Raw genomic sequence first — 20,270 nt, 5'->3', positions numbered from 1 at the left:
GCGATGCGTGGTGTTAAACAAACAAGGCTATAAACGTGAATAATTAGAAAAAGCAATTTTAAATGTAAATTTTATAAATTAAAAAAAAAATCGAAATTAATTCAAAATAATAAATAACATAATTTAAATTAATATAAATAAATTAAAATAAAATAAATAAAAATAATAATAAAAATAAAAATTAATAAAATAATAATATTAAATAAAATATAATATTCGAAATAAAGAAAAAAACGTATTTCAAAGTAAATTCAAGCCAAATTGAAGACATTGGAGTATCTAATTTTTTAAAGCTAAAAAAATTATATAAAAATGATTCTCAGACATTTTTTTATGATTTTTCGATGAAATTTTGATTTAAAATTTGTGTTAAGAATTTATTTTCCTACTTGATAAAATTGGGTTCCGCGATTTTTCGCTGATTTTTTTTAATAATTTTTATTGCGTATAATCTCTATATACCAATAACTGTTTAAAAATGTTGCCTACATTTTGGCGCATTGATATTTTTTTATTAAAAACACGACAAATAGAGAGAGAGAGTAAATTATATCACTGACAAAAACAAATCAAACAACTGTAAAGCCGAAATAGATAAAAAAATTGGATTTTATTCATATTTTTCATTTTTGTTTTGTACATATTTTATTAGGAATATTCCGTAAGAATTTTCACATATTTTCTATAAAAAAAATTCCTCAAATTTAGTTGTACTAGCTTCTTTAACAAAAATGTTGCATACATTTGGGTGTATCAAAGAACTGAAAAACGAAAAATATCATAAACTTACTTGGTATATCATAGTTCATCTTTTTATTTTTCTTCAAATTTTTTGAAATTTTTTTTTAATATATTGAAAACTTTTTAAAATTTTTTTTTCATATTTTTTATATTCGTTGTGTATTTTTTTATGACGAATAACGTAAGATGTTTCCCATATTTTCTATGAAAAAATTATTTTTTAAACACAGTTGTGCTCGCTTCTTTAACAAAAATGTTGCCTACACTTGGGCGTAACGACTTAAAATCATAAGTACGGCGGTAAAAATAATGAAAATAATATTGCACTTAATAGGAAAAAACTATAAGAAATACTGAAAACTTTCTAAATTTTTTGTAATTTGTTTTATAAAAAAATATAATTTTTTATATTAAAAAAATATTTTTAAAATTTAAATTTCCAATACTAGAGTTTTATACAAATATCTATATATATTTAAATTTTTGTAATATTATGTGTCAACAAACAGCATAAAACATGCACGAATTTAATGCTACCAACTTTCTGCCAATTCGATGAATTGCGCTGAAAAATATGCTTCAAAATCGTATTGTTGCACAGCACACATATAATGGCACATTGCCAACCCCATAGCATAGTATCAGCAATGCTAACATGGTTGCCGTCGTCATGAAAGCAGCCTGGCACAGCTGGATATTCACGCCACGAGGCTTCTATTTTTCTATTTTCCCTACGCAGGGATGCATTTTCTCGTAAAATATACTTATGTGCAAATTTGTTGCTGCGAAAATGTCAACTGCAGGCGAATGCGGCACGTCGCACTATTTAGAGAATTACGACGTAAGAGCAGCGTAGAAATAAGGGAAGACAAGACAATCGCTTGCGTATAGTGTGAGTCGGTGTAGGTGGCATAAGACAGCACGAAAACGTTACAATGAAGGAGGGTTCTCGCAATTCAAGCGTTAAACATTCTAACGTACGCTGACGCGCCATAATGTACGAAGGTAGTTGCAACGCATTGTAAATTTTACTGCAATTCGCCGTTTGCCACCTCCTTCTCTCCCTTCTCCTCCATCATTGTGAGCCGCATCTTGAACGCATACTTCAATTGCTGCGTTTGCTTGCATTTCTCAAAATCTCCTTCCCAGCATTCTCTCGCTCTCCACCGCACACGCATACAGCTCGCTTATCTGTGGACGTCTGCAATCAACAACGGCACGTTTTCGCGCTGATGAAGTTAATCAAAAGTGGCAAATTAAACGGTTGCGTTTGCGGCGCTGTCAAGTGACGGCAACATTCGGCCTCTTCAACTGTGTGCGTGCGGCGTGAGATGAGTTAAAGGAGAGAGCGCGTACATTCCTACACCAGTAGGAGTGTGAGAACGGTATCTAGCAGCTTACCGCCAAGCAGAAATTGTAAAAAGTTGATCTTTACTTTTTGGTCGACTAATTTAACCGTTGATGATTGAAAGCTCATAGCTCACTTTGAATAGCTCACAAAGAATGTACATATATGAGAAGGATGAGCTGCTCTGCTCATTTTTTTGCCACCTGATTCTCTTATTATTTACTCATCATAAGCGATCTGGAACTTCTAAAGCTTTCCAGAGCTTTTTCTCGTCAACTCAGTGTTAATTACTCGGTAGTTTCTCGAAAAGTGTCAGAAAATGGTCACTTTCAGTCGGCTGAAAGCTCTTGTTGTTGGATAACCCAACTATCGATAGAATCCACGAATTCACTGATTAGTTGCTCTTTTTAAGCGATTAGGATTATCTAAAGTCTTCCAGAGCTTTTTCTCGTCAGCTCAGTGTTTATAACTTGGTAGTTTTTCAAAAATCTTGTTCACCAAATGGTTCCTTTTAGTCGGCTGAAAGCTCTATTTGTTGGATAAACCAAATCTTAATAGGTTCCTCGAATTTTTCACTCGATTCACTGATTATTTACTCCTCAAAAGCGGTCAGGATCAACTAAAGCCTTCTCTTTTTCTCGAACTCAGTGTTGATTACTCAGTAGTTTCTCGAAAAATTTGGTCACTATATGGTTACTTTCAGTCCGCTGAAAGCTCTGGTTTTTGGTTAAACCAATTCTCGTTGGATTCCGCGCATTTTTTAGCTCGATTCACTGATTATTTGGTCCTCATAAGCGATTTGGATCTTCTGAAGTCTTCCAGAGCTTTTTCTCGTCAGTCCAGAGTTAATAACTCGGTTGTTTCTTGAAAAGTTTGGTCACCAAATGGTTCCTTTAAGTCGGTTGAAAGCTCGGGTTGTTGGATAGTCCAACTCTCGATAAGTTCAGCGTATTCTCCGCTCGATTCACTGATTATTTGCACCTCATAGCGATCTGGAACTTCTAAAGCTTTCCAGAGCTTTTTCTCTCAGCCCAGTGTAAATAACTTCAAGTCGGCTGAATGCCTTGATTGTTGGAAAAACCAACTCTCGATAGGTTCCCCGAGCTTTTCCATCTGGTATTCGAAAACTTGTACTTTTAAGGTGAATATCAAGGAAGGACTGAGATACAGTCAATACAAAGTCTTGGAAAACTAGTTTAAAAGTTTTGCACCTCTAAAAAGCCTTCTATAATTTCCACTTTAATTGGGAACTCTAGAACCACAAGTCCTAAGTTCTGTAGCCAAGACTTGGGAATATTTTGTTCTGTTACAACAACAATAGAAAGTAGGTCTTTCATTTTATATACTTGTTTTGACAATTCTCAGACATTTGTCGGTGTTTTTAGGAACCATAACAGGAGATAGTCGTCGATCTATCCGATTCTCTCCAAATCATTCTTATATAATCAGCCTTCTTTGGCTGTTAACACTTCCGAAAATCACAAAATTTACACTTTTCAAGCTAAAATCTCAAAGGATTAACTTTGTAGACATTTTTTGTTAAATGCAACGCAGTACTATGATTGTTATTGCACACGCCTATTTTCCACTAAAGTCATTTAATTTATATTCTGCTTTTGGCAGCTCAGACAGGACACTCCTTGGCAACGCAGCTAGTTTCAATTTTGTTTTTCGTTTTCACTGCAATGTTTGCAGTGGTGCTCCGGTTAAGCGTTATTTGCCGTGGCCGATCCACCAATGAGAACACCACAAAGGATTCAAATTAATGTGTAAATTTGTTATTGTCTGCCACAAAAGCAACAATAAAAGCAAAAAAAAATTTAAGAAGTTATTATTTTCTGCTCTTCTTGTGTGTGTTGCTCGCCATCGCCTGGGACGATGCGCCCGCGCGCACTTTCAATTGTCTTTGCAAAGTTGTGCAGAAATTTTCGCAAGTTTGTAAAATGCATCATTGCCGCCAACTTCACACTATAAAGTTTGCCGGTTGTCTGCATCAAATCGCTAACGGCGTTCTTACACACATACATACATATGTACTGTTATATACAAATAAGTGTCTAAATGTGAGTTTGAGTATGAATGTGTGTGTGAAACTTTTAGGCAGTCTACCAACCGGATATCTCTACTTTGTTTGTTGAGCAGTTGTGTCTGCTGCATAAATGAGTGCTGTATGAGAAATTAAAACAAAAAAAAATCTTGAAAATATTTGTTGAAAAATTTTTCAGAAAATTCTGAAAAATATATACGATATTTTTATGCACACACATATACGCAAAAAATTGTAGTCGCAATGCTAGTTCAAGGTTGGCAAGCAGCCAACAACTTCAGTATGCCGTTGCGGCTTGAAGGACTTGCATACGTTGCATGCTTTTAGGCGCTAAAACTACATACTGCTAAAATATCTAACTGACTTGCTGTATACGACAATTAAATTTGCGAATTTAATTTTTCGTTTCGTTTCCTCGAATTATAATATTTAGTTGCCAAAGAAAGGTTTTTTTTCGATATAAAGAATCATATTTAAAATCTGTGAGCACACTAAAAGTGCGCTAGCAAAATTTCATAGCTTGTTCATTAATTTCTAGGCGTAAAAAAATAACATTATTATTATTTTTTTTTTTAATATTTTTGAGCTTTAAAGTTTTCGTATTTAAGCTTTCACCAAAAGTAAGCTTTTATTATTTCCAAAAAATACAGCCACTTTTAATCTATTTGCTATATTAAAATTTGTTCTGATTCTAAATTTAATTATTATTTTTTAATTTTACTAATGAGCTTTGAAGCTTTCATACTTCATACTTAAGCTGTTACTAAAAATGAGCTTTAATGATGTCAAAAAATGTCACTACTAGTATATTACTGAATTAAATTGTGTTCTACATTTAACTCTATTTAGTATATCTTTTTTATGTTATATTAAAATTTGTTTTGATAATAAATTTAATATTTTTTTTTTAATTTTACTAATGAGCTTTGAAGCTTTCATACTTCATATTTAAGCTGTCACTAAAAATGAGCTTTCATACTTCATACTTAAGCTGTCACTAAATAAAAAATGTCACTACTAGTATATTACTGAATTAAATTGTGTTCTACATTTAATTCTATTTAGTATATCTTTTTTATATATAAATGAGCTTTAAAACTATTTCTTTCAAACTTTCATCAAAAATATGCTTTCATAATTTCAAAAAATGGGAATCAATTCTACTATTCAAATAGTTATTTTAAATAAATTGTATTCTACTTTCGAATCTACCTTGAATAAAATTAAGAAAGAAGCTTTCGCCAAAAAACAGCTTTTAAAATTTTAAGAAATGCAGCCAATTCGATTACATTGTTTTAAATAAATTTTGTGCTACTTCTGATTCTACTTTGAATATTTTTTTTTATATATTAATGAGCTTTAAAGCTTTCACAAAAAAAAAAAAAAGTTTTCATAATATCAAGATATCTACATTTTATTTTTTAAAAAAGAAATTTGGTTCCACTTCTGATTCAACTTTGAGTGCTTTTTTAAGCGTTAAAGCTTCCATACTTTTGTTTTCACCAAAACTAAAGCTTTCATATTGTCAACAGATGCACCCAAATCTATTTTATTCTTAAAAAAAATACGAAAACGTTTGTTCTACTTCTGATTGAACTTTGAATTCTTTTTAAGCCTAATGCTTTCAAGCTTTTACAAAAAAAAATCTTTCACAAAGTCAATAAATATAGCCTATTATATTCTATTATCTTAAATATTTTTTTTCTGTTCTGAAGGATATAAGTAAAAGTTGTTGCCTACATTCAGGCGCTCTATAAAACAGTTGCCTACTATGATCATAATTGTTTTCATATAAAATGTCAAAATAGTATCAAAAATAATTAAAATAAAATGTATATCCTGTCCAATATAAAAAAAAATATATTTTTATAAAAGGACTAAGAACGTTGCCTACATTTAGGCTTAGTAACAAATATAAATTTCTGAATTTCATTTATTGAAGTAATTCCAGTTTGCTTGAAAGCAAAAGGCCTAAATGTAGACAATATTTTATTTTAGAACTGCAAAATTTAAGAAAATACTAAAATCGTTGCCTACATTCAGGCTTTTTGCATCGAATGCACAAAACTAATAACAAAAATAAATTTGTTATTCAATATTAAAACTGTATCAAAATAAAAATATATATTTTTATTGGAGATTAGGCAGAAAATTACTTTATTTCACTTTTTGCGCCTAAAAGCACACTAATTATATTTGTAAAAAGCGCTTTCGCATACTTGTTAACCTTTTGTTGAGTAAACAGATTGCAAAGTAATATATGAAACATGAAAATGAGCGCCTAAAAGTGCACTTGAACGTTTGAGTGTAAATATGTATATGTATATGTATATGTATGTTTGTGTGTGTGTGTGTGTGCTTAATGCATATTTGCCTGCCCCAATTGGGTTTATCAGAGCGCATTGCACACGAAATTGAATTGTATGCGAATATGAATGCGCACAACCAAATTCAAATTGGCACAATTGCCTGCTGCCACGCCAACGCCAGTGAAATATAGGCGCACACACACATACCAATATATATGCATACAAGTAAAGGCAGGCATGCAATTGCATGTAGTTATAAGGATGAAAATAAATAAAAAATTATTATGCATATAAAATGGCATTTGCACGCGAATAGTAGTGAGCAGCGTGCAATCCTTTACACTTTTTAGAGTGTAAATGCATATGGAAGTGTGCGCTAATATAAGCACCGTTATATACATATATTTCATGTGTATGTGTTTTTGTTTATTTTTACACTTTTATACAAATACAACGCTGTTCAAGCGCTCAGCACTACACTCTCGTTTGCCACAAATACAGCACTTGGCGCAAAACAAAACTTCTGTGTGTGTGTGTGTGTGTGGGTGTTGGTGTTGTCGGATCACCGTTTATAAATATTTATTTTTCGCTATTTTTACAATTTATTTAAATGATTACACATTGCTCGAGTCTCTCTTTCTCTCTCTGTGTGTGAATTTGGTTGTGTGGCTAAACCCAGTTAGCTTTATGCAATGCTGTAATAGTTGTAATAAAACGCTTTATCGCTAAACAATAGCAATCGTAGACAACATTGAATTTTTGCCATTATTTTATTTGTATTTATATTTTATTTCATTTTTATTCTTGCATTTTTTCTAATTCAATTGTGCATTTGTACTTGTATATTTTGCTAGATTTGCTCAATCCAATTTAACTGTAATGGCGCATAAAAATTTATTTGTATTTATCTTTGTTTGTGTTTGTATGAGGAGTGTATGTATGTAAATGTTAGATATAGAGCCAATAATGTTTGGTACTACACGGCGTATGAGTGTTGCCCTTATAGTGTTCGTTGCTTAGGTATTACTACATAAATACATATATTGAAGCTTATTAAGCTTATGTGCTTGTTTAGTAATTTTTGCAATATTCTTAGTAAATTTAGTAAAATAATTGCATTTTTCATACTAAAAAAATATATATAAAAATCTAAAATAAAAAAAAAATAATAATTGCAAAAAAATTAAAAGAAAAAAATTTTGAATAGAATATCTTTTTGATATTATTTTTTGGTTATTTTAATTTTTTTTTATAATTTTTAATTTTTTAATATTACATTTTTTATATCAATCAATTAATTATAATTTTTTTGTTTTTTAATATCAATTCTACTTTTTAAATATATTTTATTTTTTTTCTAATAAATTTGCTTGTTTACGTTTTTTAAAGTAATTGTAGTTTTTTATGTTTTTCTATATTATTTTAATTTTTATTTATTTTTATTATTATTAATTTTTTCATATTATTTTAAATTTTAAATTATTATTTCTATTGCCTTTTTATAATTTATTTTTACTTTACTTAAATTTTTTGATAAATATTTTTTTTTTTTTATTAATTTTTTTCACAAAAATTTTTATATTTAAGTATTTTTCTATTTTATTTTAATTGTTATTATTTATTTTCAATTACTTTTTATTTAAAATTTTTATTTATTATTTTTTATTTATATTTTTACTACTTTTTCTATATAATTTTTTACTATTTTACTAATGTTACTTTTAATTTATTTTTTAATTAATTTTATTATTTAGTTATTTTTATTTATTTATTTTTTTGTAAATTATATTTTTTTATCATATATTATATTTTTTATTGTCCTTATTATCGTCAATATTTTGAGTAAATTAATACTACTCTATTTTAATTATAGTTCTAATTCTATACGTAATATATAAAGTTTTATAAAAAAAATTATTTTAAATTTATTAAAAAAATTATTTTAAATTTGATTAATTGTTATTTTGTTATTAATTTTCCAAATTAATTGTTTTTTATTCACTTAAATATTTTATTTACATTTTTTTAATAATTTTTATTTTATTTTCATTTAATTTTTTGATGAATTAATTTTTTATTTTCTTGTTTTTTGTATTTTATTTTTTAGTATTTTTATTCTAATATTCTTCCTTTTCTTTTTTATTTTTATTTTTAATTTTAATTTTAATTTTAATTTTAATTTTAATTTTAATTTTAATTTTAATTTTAATTTTAATTTTAATTTTAATTTTAATTTTAATTTTAATTTTAATTTTAATTTTAATTTTAATTTTAATTTTAATTTTAATTTTAATTTCATTTTTGATTTTAATTTGAAATTTAAATTATAATTTTAATTTTAATTTTAATTTTAATTTTAATTTTAATTTTAATTTTAATTTTAATTTTAATTTTAATTTTAATTTTAATTTTAATTTTAATTTTAATTTTAATTTTAATTTTAATTTTAATTTTAATTTTAATTTTAATTTTAATTTTAATTTTAATTTTAATTTTAATTTTAATTTTAATTTTAATATTAATTTTAATTTTAATTTTAAGTTTAATTTTAATTTTAATTTAAATTTTTTTTTTTTTTAATTTTAATTTGAATTTGAATTTGAATTTTTATTTTTTAATAATTTTGTTGCTTTTAAATTTATGTAAATTCGACTTATTTTTATATTATTTTCACGCATACTTTTTTTAATTTTATTTCATTAATTTTTAAAATTATTTTTTGTTTTCTATTATTTATAATTTAAATAGTTTTAGGCGTTAAAAAGTTTAATTTTTATTTTTGATTTTTTCAATATTTATATTCTGAAAATTGTCTTATATTATGTTTTTGTTGAAATATTTTTATTTTTTTTTAAATTACTTTTTACAGAGAAAATTTTCATTTTCATTTTTTCTTTATTAATTTTTTATTTTTATTGTTTTTTTATATTTTTTGCATAAAATTGTCTGCGCTCAATTTGCCTATTTTCACTTTTTATACACACACACACAATCACATATGAGTCCAATAGACAACGCCGTTTAATAGGCTATGCACCCATTTGTTGTTTTTGTTTTTGCACCAGGCACACTTGAATCTATTGCCTACAACTAGGCGCGCGCACAATGTATTGGTACAGAGGTTGCGTGCACATGAAATGATGTCAAGGGAAACTCGCGATTTCACGCGAAGAGTCATAACTTGAGCGAAAAAAATTATAAAATTTCACTTTATAAACATATACATACATACATACATACATATATGCATATTCAAACACGTTTCAAGCGCGTGCCTGCCGTTGTGCGCCCTAAATGCAGCGTTTTACGCGACAGATCGGCAGATTTGTAGGGCGATTTGTCAGCGCATGTGTGTGTGTATTGACTTTCACACACACCACATACCGTTAGTTGCATGCATTTCATTTTTCCATATCGCGTGCACCCAACGCTGTTATCCTTCTGAGCTCATCAATAGAAATTCCGCACTCACACTCGCAGCGCTGGCGCATAAAAAATGTGTGCCGTTGTGTAAAAAAAAAATGCGAGAGAGTGAGAGAGCGAAAAAAAAGTGAAACAACAGCAAACTGCCCTGCCTGCCAACACTGCCATTGTTCTAATTAACGCCAACAGGCATTTCGTTGTCATTTTTTCTGTTCAGCGCTTTAGCTATCCGCACCCTGTGCTTCCGTTATGCTTACACGCGCTCGCGTTATTTGTCTTTTCATTGTTGTTGTATGCAGTTGTTGCTGCCGGACGCGACGCGTCGACATTGTGCTGGATTTGTTAGTTTTGAAAATTGGAGCAGTCGCAGGGTATGCATAACGGTATATATTTGTATGCACATATGTATGTAGTAAGCGCACACAAACGCTCAGCGCCTACGGGTCGACCTAACACTAACGGGGTTTATTTGCATTTCGTGTGTCATATTTTTTGTTTTTTTCTTCAAAGAAGCTTAGATAGTCTTATCTGTGTCGATTGATTGCTTTTGCTTGAGAATAAAACGCATCGATTTTTTGTTGAGGAGTTATTACGGGATTTTAAAAGTGGAAGGTTGACTGAATTTGCTGTCAAGAGCTCTAAATTGCTTCTATCTTCCTTCATTTATGTGTGCTTAATAGAAATATTCATTAAAAAGTAATAAATTTGTATTTGAAATATATTCAGCCTAAATGTAGACAACGTTTTGTCTTTTAAGCGCATAATTAAAAAAAAAATTAGTATACATTTAGGCGTCAAACTACTTAACACCAAGAGAAGTTGCATGGAATTTTTTCTAACCAAATACCACAAAACTAACTGTATTTTGAATTTTGTAGTATACATCCAGGCACAAAGTTGCAACATTTAAGATTTTTTTTTTCAACCCAAGTAGTACAAAACTAACCGAATTTTGTATTCATATGTTTTTTTCAAAATTATTATTATTTCATTAAATATTTTTTTGTATTGCTGTTGCCATTCTAAAGTCTTTTTTAAGCGCCAAACTATGTCAACTGCCAACTGCAAGCGCTTTTTTGGAGAGTTCATAAAACTAATGCAGTGCCAACTAACTTCTAAACTTTTTCAAATCTTTTATTTTATTTTTTAATGAAAGTAAAAATTTTACGCAAACTAGAATTGTTGTTGTTTTGCACTTGTTGTTGTTTTGCCTTTGTTGTTGTCGATGTCATTATTAACCTTTTTTTTGTTTGGTGCTAGAGTAGATTAGTGCATGCGCCAATAAAGGACACTTATCTGTTGGTAGTAAAACTTTATGACTGCGTAAATGAGTGGTTACAATGACGGAAAGTGGGGCATTACTTTGCTGATTTGAAGAGGGTAGAAGAAATAGTAACAAAAAAGTTTGTTGTGGAGAGTTGAAAAATCAAGAGAAGAAGAAAATTCTGTTTTGTTGAAGCTTTAATGTAAGAGAGAACTGCGAAATGTGAAAAAATGTAGTATAATTTTAGGCGTTAACGCTTATATTTTTATTATTTTATTTTGTTATTGTACAGTTTTTTGTTACTAACAACTTAAACTGGAATTTTGTGCTTTTTTGTGACGGTTGTAGAAGTAAATGTAACGAAATTCTAAAAAATCGAGTATACTTTTAGGCGCTAGAGCTATATATGTTATTATTCCATACTCAATAAGGCTTTAAACTCTAGCAAATCATATTTAATTTTATTCTTGAGTATTTTAGATATTATTAGAGCCAAATTAACTGATATTATGAAAAGAAAACTGGCATACTTTTAGACGTTAACACCGAAATTATTATGGTAGGTTATTTAACTATAACTTAAACTTCACCGAAGCATTTTTAGACACTTAGTGACCAATAGCAAGCGTTATTAAATTATTCAAATGAGAATATAGTATACTATTAAAAAAATAAGCATACTTTTAGGCGCTAACACCAAATTCATTATGTTATGTTATTTAACCAAACCTTAAACTGCACCGTCACAGTTTTGTAGACACTTAGTGACCACCAGCACAGAACATTAGAGCACATTAAGTGAAAACATAGCCTACTCTTAGGCGCTAACTCCAAACTCATTATCGTAGGTTATTTAACTAACGCTTTAAACCGTAGCGACACATTTTTTCCCCCGCTTTAATGTGTTTACTTTTACGCTGAAGGGTTGCTGAACCGCTACAAAAGCGACAATAATAACAACAACAACTGAAAAAAAATAGCAACAAGAAATTTTCGACTAAATGTAGGCCATTTTTACCACCCAAACGAAATGCTGTTGCTCACTCCATACTCGTGTTTGTTTTTGTTTTTTGTTTTTATATTGAAAACTATCGCAACGTCGCGGTCTACCGCAAATGGCAAGGCAGTTCTTTATAATAAAGGCCAAACACAAGCAAATGACCTCATAAAAGCCACATTTATTTAATGGCGCTGCAGCAGCAGTTCTTGATTGTCGGGGTGGTGTAGACGAGCTGGGGGGTGGTGTGTACGAAAGCCGGCAAAATAAATGCAAACAGCGCCGAGTTATACAAAAATAACTGTTTATATACAGTTGTGTGTACTCTTAGTGCTCATCGGCTCGGTTGTCAAAGCAACAAAACTCACACACAGCCATCTACATACATATATGTATATTTATTACTTTTATACCTCATATCTAAATCGTACAAGTAGTGGCAATCTACTTGTCAGTCCACACATTAAATATGCCACGAAATACACTGTTGAGCGTTATATATGTACATACACATAGTAAAAATGCAGCAACTAGCTACAAAAGAACAATAGCAAATATAAATATAAAATATCTAAATAAAAATAGAGACGACGAACAATGGCAACAGCAAAGCGTCCGAAAAAAAGACGAAAAAAGAGAAACAAACATCCGTTAAATATGTTCGTTTTCGTTTCACACACAAGTGGCCGTTGTGTCGGTGCTAAAGTCGCAGGCTGTTGATAGCTCACCGGGGTGTACTTCATGAAAGCGCCAACGCCGACACCGGCAAAGCGCGCTAGTCGGGAGCTAAAGCTTGTCGTACGGTGGGCGATAAGCTAACGAGTTTGTAAAAATAGAATTTAGTTAGGTTAGGTTAAGTTTTGATCTAGCTTGTTATTGAGTTAATATAAAATCGAGAAGCTTTGGACTTTTGATTAAGCTCATGTGATTATTCTTGCATTTAAATATACATAAAATATCGTTAACTGTATGAAAATATCGTTAAACAGATCTATAATATATTGCTGAAGGAGTTTGAGAGCAATTTAAAGATTTAGTTGAGCATTTACGATAAGAAAAATGATCTAGCTGAGCTTTCACCTATTTTTCGGGCGAAGTTTTGCTTTCAGCTTTTTGATTTTGAATTAAGCTCAAGTAATTAAATTTGGACTTACGTTTAAAAAAATGACGTTAATTTCATAAAAAATACCGTTATACAGTTTCATTATATAATGCTGAGGGAGTTTGAGATCAAATTAAAGACTTAGTTGAGCTTTTTCGATTAGAAAAATGTGCTGGTTGAGCTTTCACTTGTTTTTCGGGTTTCATATTTCAACTAGAAATGTCTATTTTAACTGTGAGTTAAGCCTTAGTGGCAGTTTAGAACTCCATCAAAAGTGGTTCGTTCCAAAAATCACGGTTAGTGAGATTTTCAGAACTTTAGTGAGAGCTTTCACAATTAAACCATTCAATATTATAACGCTGAAAGCAAATAAGAGAAATTCACAAGATGAGTTTTCATGTATTTTTGGTTTTATATATTTAAACTAGAAATGCCTAATTTAACCGTGAGTTAAGCCTTAGTGAAAGTTTAGAACTCTGTTATTATTAGTTCGTTTCAAAAATCACGATTTAGAGAGCTTTTCACAATTTTAGTAAAAGCTTTCACAATTAAACAATTTCATATTATAGTGCTGAGAGCAAATTTAATAATTAGTTGAGCTTTTTCGACTAGAAAAATGTGCTAGTTGAGCTTTCATTATCATTTCATATTTGGACTAGAAATGTATATTTTAACTGTCAGTTAAGCTTTAGTGACTGTTTACAACTCTGTCATCATTAGTTCGTTCCAAAAATCACAATTTTCTGAGATTTTCAGAACTTTAGTGAAAGCTTTCATAATTAAACAATTCAATATTATAATGGAGAATACAAATACAATACAAATTCGTTGAGCTTTTTCGTTTAGAAAAATACGCTAGTTGAGCTTTCATATGTTTTTCAGATTCCAGATTTCATCAGAAATGCCTTGTTTAACCGTAAGTTAAGCCTTATATTTACATATATTTTATAATTAGTAGAGCTTTTTCGTTTAGAAAAATGTGCTAGTTGAGCTTGCATGTATTTTTGGTTTTCTATATTTCGACTAGAAATCATCATTGGTTCGTTCCAAAAATCACAATTTTCTGAGATCTTCAGAACTTTAGTGAAAGCTTTCACGATTAAAAAATTCAATATATAATGTTGTGATCAAATTGAAGACCTAATTGAGCTTTTAAATTTAAAAATATCATTAACTGAGCTTTCATGTGCTATCCAGGTCCCATTTGACTAGAAATATCTATTTTAACTGCCAGTTAGAGCTCAATAATGGATTATAGAACATTGTTCTCGTAAGACCATCAAGATTTATTGACATTTTCAAAACTCTAGTGAAAGCTTTCACAATGTCTTCTTACAAGTTTCATTTAGAAACTTTCTTAAGATTCCCAAAGTTCTGCCGAAAATGGCTTGCAGATCTAGAACTCAGATTTCCTGAGATCAAAAGAATTTGCTTTGAACTAGAAAAAGGCTCCGGCGCTTACATACAAAAGCTAGATTACAAAAGCTCAAGTTAACTGTAACTGAATTTTTCACGAATTCAGAATTTTTCTCGAATTTTGGATTTTCCCTCGAGTGGGCAATTTTTTTCGAAAATCATATTTCAAAGTCGTGCATTTTCAGTTCAGAGTCAGCAAATAACAAGCCTCCAAAAATCACTGTGCGCACAATGGTGTACAATAGAGTGAAGTATACAATTAGGGTCATTTGATATGCATAACTCTCTAGCTAACACACACTCAAAACACCGGCACTCACAAATGCATGTATGTATATGTATATTTGGGAAAACATGTAGCGCCGCCATGAATGGCCAACCATGCGGACACACAAATACTAATATATACTCGCATACATTGAGTCTGTGTCTGGCATGAGTGGCGCCGTTTGTGTGCTCATCAAAATTTTAGCACACTTTCAGGCACAAAATGGTATTATACTAACATAGCGCTATAAATATTTTCACGGAAATCATTTTTCAAAGCTTAGCTTGTTGTTCCTTTTTGCTACTGTGTGTGTGCAGCTCAACTGTGGGTATATAATAAATACCCATTTCTGGCACTGTTATTTTATTTCGCTTTTGTTTATTTGGTTTTGGTTTTTGGGTTTTGGTGCTATCAACTTACCATGCCCACTTGACGGCACATAAATTCATGCGGACGCATACAGAAATCGCCCGCCGCCACTGAGGATGCCAGGTAAATGCCCGCCAACAGCCAACAGATGATAATACAAAATAAACCGGATACGCTGAAGAAGATGAGCGCACAACGCGAACGACGCGCCACACCAATCACCAGTATGGTGCAGAGCAGCAGTAGTAATGTGAGGAAGCCGAGTGTGACGGGCCAACGGATTGATTCGTATAATTCGCCGAGCTGAAAGTGCAAAGAGAGAAAATGGTTAGAGGTTTAGGAATTTAAATGCTTTGCAATGGATTTTGGCATGCCATTTGACATTTTGAGGGTTTAATTTAATTCAATAAATTTCATACTTACATATAATAAACCCATTAGTGATGTATCATTTTCGCTCCCTTTCGTTTTCATAAAATATAAAACCATATTATCGAGACTGGTAACGGCTCTGGAGGTGTTCTCGCGCACCAATTGACACGTGTCGATTAGCAGCATAACGGCTGTTTGATTGTATTGTACTTTTTCGATTTGCTGTTCGAGTTTGTGTTGGGACATTTTCATTTCGAGATCAAATTTGATTAATTCAGTCTGCAAGTAAATAGAAAAAGGGTAGATTTTATTAATAAAAACAAAGTTGTATGAAACAATTTGTGCAAAATTTTCAAATTTTCCAAGGGGGAAATTTTTTAGTATTGAGTTAGATTTTTTTAATTTAATTGTTTTTTTCTTTAGGGGAATTTTTCAATTATTGCATAATATGTGTAGTTAAGCACGTATTGAAGCTTATAATTATATTAAATTATAATTTTAAACGTTTTTGAAAAATATCCCTTATGGGAAATTTTCAATTATTGCATAATATGTGTAGTTAAGCACGTATAGAAGCTTACAATTATATTAAATTATAATTTTAAACGTTTTTGAAAAATATCCCGTAAGGGAAATTTTCAATTATTGCATAATATGTGTAGTTAAGCACGTATAGAAGCTTACAATTATATTAAATTATAATTTTAAACGATTTTGAAATATATCCCTTAAGGGGAATTTTCAATTATTGCATTATATGTGTAGTTAAGCACGTATTGAAGCTTATAATAAAATTAAATCATAATTTCAAACGATTTTGAAAAATATCCCCGAAGGGAAATTTTAAATTATTGCTTAATCTTTCTGGTTAAGTACGTATTGAAGCTTATTATAATATTAAATTATAATTTCAAACGATTTTGAAAAATATCCCTTAAGGGAAATTTTTAATTTATTGCACAATGTGTGTAATTGAGCACTTACTGACTTGTATATTTTCAATTTAACTGATTTTGAAAAAAATCCCTTAGGGAAATTTTCAATATTAAGCTTATTGTAACATATTGGTCAAAAATAAACAATTTTAGCGAAATTTCTTGAAATTACCCCGCAAAATATTACAGTTTGCGCTTATATTGCATTGAAATTTTTCACACTAAAAAGTCTTAAATGCGTTCACGCCTTCTTTAAACTCCGTTTTTTTGTATGTACCACTCTCAATGCTCCCTTGCAAACGCTTGTTAAATTTTGCCTTTATTTTGATTTTTGATAAATACGAAAGGCTAAATATTTGCCATATTTATGCGACTTGACGAGTTGGAAAATTTGCCACATCATCATCCGACTAGCAGCGGAGTTATTTAGACGTATTACATACTTCGAAACAACTGCCGCATTCTTACACACATACATACACATACATATGTACGTGCACTCTCGTACAATACACTTCCTTTTCAGATTGGCAACCCCTTAAGTTGGCAAATACTCTGGCAAGCAACTGGCACACCATTAACCGTTATGGCAAAGCAATGCTGCACTGAAAAGCTTTGGAAAATCAACGCACGAAAGTAGTATAGAGCAGAGAAAAGTTGAAAGAAAACTTAGCGGTTGTGGCAAGTTGACAGCAACGTGGCACAAACTATTTTCATAAGTAATTTCTCAAAGGACGCACACATACATACATAGAAATAAATACATGTGCGGCTAGTATTTGTATGTGTATGTGTCCCATACAGGCGAGTAGCGTAGCGCATATGAGTGTCCCAGGGCAACATATAAGAGCCGTGGAATATTTGTAAAGTTCTATGCATTTCTTTATTAAATGTTCAGAAAATATTGTGTATATGTGTGTGTACATAAGTGTGCTCTCTGCGTATTTGTTGTGTACAAGTAGACGACAATATTTGCGTAAAACTTTATAACAACTGCGTAACCTAAAGCGTATGCAGTGGTTCTCGCGTATAAATAGAAAACGGATAAGAAGTTGCCAAAGTATACAAAGTAAGTGTAATAACAGCTGATGGATTTATTTTGAAATTTTAATATTTTCCGCTCAAAACTTGTATAGCAGAGTGCTTATTCTTGGTTTGATCTATACAATGTGGCAACAAAATTGATAAACAAAACTAAAATTTCACAAATCTCTGTTTAAAAATGTTTGGCAAAAAATTTCCTTATGGGGTAATTTTAAATAAAACGTCGGGTATGAAGAAAAATTGGTTTATATGTTTAAAAATTTGTGTTAGATACTTTTTTTTACATAAAAAAAAAAATTACCCTGCCGTTGAAAAAAATCCCAACTCCAAAAATAGTTGCATATATGACTTAAAATCGTTTAGAAATCATTGTGATATAATTTTTTACTTCAAATAAAAATTACCCCACCTAGGGGTAATTGCTTATACCTAGGGGTAATTTTGGAAACAAAGTAGTATTTATTCGGCATCATATTTTTTTAAGCAAGAGCTTTGTTGTAAGTGTGAAGAAGTGAGTTTTCATTTAAAAATTCATGTTTATTTGAAGTAAAAAAAAATTTCCTGTACTCATAAAAAATCACAACAAAAAATTGCTCAATATATGACCTAAAATTATTTAAAAATTATGATGATACAATTTTTTACTTCGAATTAAAAATCTCACCTAGGGTAATTTTTAGAAAAGCAACACTTGCGGAATCAAATATTTTATTTAACTAAGAGCTTTCTTGTCAATGTAAAAGAATAAGTTTTCTTTAAAAAATTCAAGCTGATTTAAAATTTTTAGCAGAAAATGTTGCAAAATTGTTTGGGAATTTGTCCAAAATATTCTACTTCTTAACAGTAAATATTTCGAATAAAGTAAATAAGTAAAACTTATTTTGCAAGAAATGTAGTATCCTTTTTGAATATTGTCAGGAACACTTGCGTGCGTGTTATTAATTAAAGTATTTTATACAGCATTAAAGAGTGTAAAGAATAGCTTCGAAAATAAAATTCTATAATTTACAAACTTTATTTTCAATAATTCAAAGCAAATTGAAATGAATGTTTGCTATTTTTGAAAAGTTTCGAAAAGGGAAATTTTAGGGATATTTTTCAAATAAGTAAAATTTATTGGGTATTTTTGAAGTACTTATATGTTAAGTTAAAAACAATATTTGTTTCATCTATATGTGTTATTAATTAAGGTATTTTATGTGTGGAAGCAAAACAGCATTAAATAGTGCGAAGGATTGCTTATAGAATAAAATTCTAGAATTTATATACTTTATTTTCAATATTTCAGAACAAATTGGAATACATTTTTGTGATTTTCGAAAAATTTCGCAAGGGGAAATTTTAGGGATATTTTTCAAAAACATTTAATTTCTCGGGTATTTTTTAAATACTTATTTTTTAAGTCGAAAACAATAATTTTCTGTTAATCTATGTTATTAATTAAGGTATTTTATGTGTGGAAGCAAGTCATTAAAAAATGTGAAGAATTGCTTCTAAAATAAAATGCTGGTATTTACAAACTTTATTTTCAATAATTTAAATCAAATTAAAATGAATTTTTGCGATTTTTGAAAAGTTTCGAAAAGGGAAATTTTAGGGATATTTTTCAAAAGGTCACATTTATTGGGTATTTTTGAAATTCTTATATGTTAAGTTGAAAATAATAATTTTATGTTTATCTGTGTTATTAATTAAGGTATTTTATGTGTGGAAGCAAAACAGCATTAAATAGTGCGAAGAATTGCTTATAGAACAAAATGCTGGTATTTACAAACATTATTTTTATTAATTTAAAACAAATTGAAATAAATTTTTGTGTTTTTTGAAAAAATTCGAAAAGGGAAATTCTTGGGATATTTTTCAAAAAGTGAAAATTTATTGGGTAATTTTTAAATATTTATTTTTTAAGTCGAAAACAATAATTATCTGTTTATCTCTGTTATTAATTAAGGTGTTTTATGTTTTAAAGCGCCAAATTATTTTTCATACATATGCATATAACTAATCAGTTTTATTTGATTTTATTTTTCTTGCAGATTTCAACCAACGGCAGGTAAACTAATGAATTCAACGACTAATGAAAAACTGTGAAAAAGCAACGCAAGCACAAAAATTCACATGTAAGTGCATTTATACATATTTACTCTATTACAGTTTACATATATAACTTATACATACATACACATGTTAATTACATATCCTTGCAAAAATACCCACACACATCTACACTTAATCATCTGTACATATAAATTCATTTAAGCAGTTTTTAGTTGACGCTAACGTTGATGAGCGTATTTCTCACACGTTTGCATGTACAAATGTATGTATGTATGTATGTATGTATGTTTGTATGTACAGCGCCATCAACACCTCATTTCGGTACACTTCATTAAACTATAGACGGCTTGAGCGTGTCGTAGTCACTATATGAGCATAGTTTGGCTGCAGCTTAATGGCGTTTTTATTTTGTTGCAATTAAAAGTGACGAGCTAAACACACACACACATACATACATGTGTCTTTCGCCTACCTTGTCATACAGTTTTGCATACAAATTTGTATTAAAAGACCACTCACATACACCCCTATGTGTACAGTACTCCCACTGCTATCGCTCGTTAGTCTCTTGTGCTTG

General features: G+C 29.8%; 2 protein-coding genes across 4 annotated transcripts in view; one reads left to right on the top strand and one right to left on the bottom strand.

The window, feature by feature from the left end:
• LOC105216730 (uncharacterized) overlaps positions 1-20,270 on the top strand; it is a 230,424-nt gene that overhangs the window by 20,682 nt on the left and 189,472 nt on the right. For all 3 annotated transcript variants that reach the window (XM_054230868.1, XM_054230867.1, XM_054230866.1), the window contains one exon: positions 19,672-19,755. The gene's annotated coding sequence lies outside the window, so the exon portion shown is untranslated. The remainder of the gene's footprint in view (positions 1-19,671; positions 19,756-20,270) is intronic.
• LOC105216729 (protein tweety-2) overlaps positions 1-20,270 on the bottom strand; it is a 161,344-nt gene that overhangs the window by 10,921 nt on the left and 130,153 nt on the right. Inside the window, 2 exon segments of the mRNA XM_054230858.1 lie at positions 15,336-15,587; positions 15,708-15,935. Of these exon segments, the coding sequence (XP_054086833.1) occupies positions 15,336-15,587; positions 15,708-15,935 (480 nt within the window).

Source organism: Zeugodacus cucurbitae, chromosome 5, assembly GCF_028554725.1.
Source record: "Zeugodacus cucurbitae isolate PBARC_wt_2022May chromosome 5, idZeuCucr1.2, whole genome shotgun sequence".
Lineage (NCBI taxonomy): Eukaryota > Metazoa > Arthropoda > Insecta > Diptera > Tephritidae > Zeugodacus > Zeugodacus cucurbitae.
Note: the sequence above shows the minus strand (reverse complement) of the source record. Positions and strands in the feature narration are given on the sequence as shown.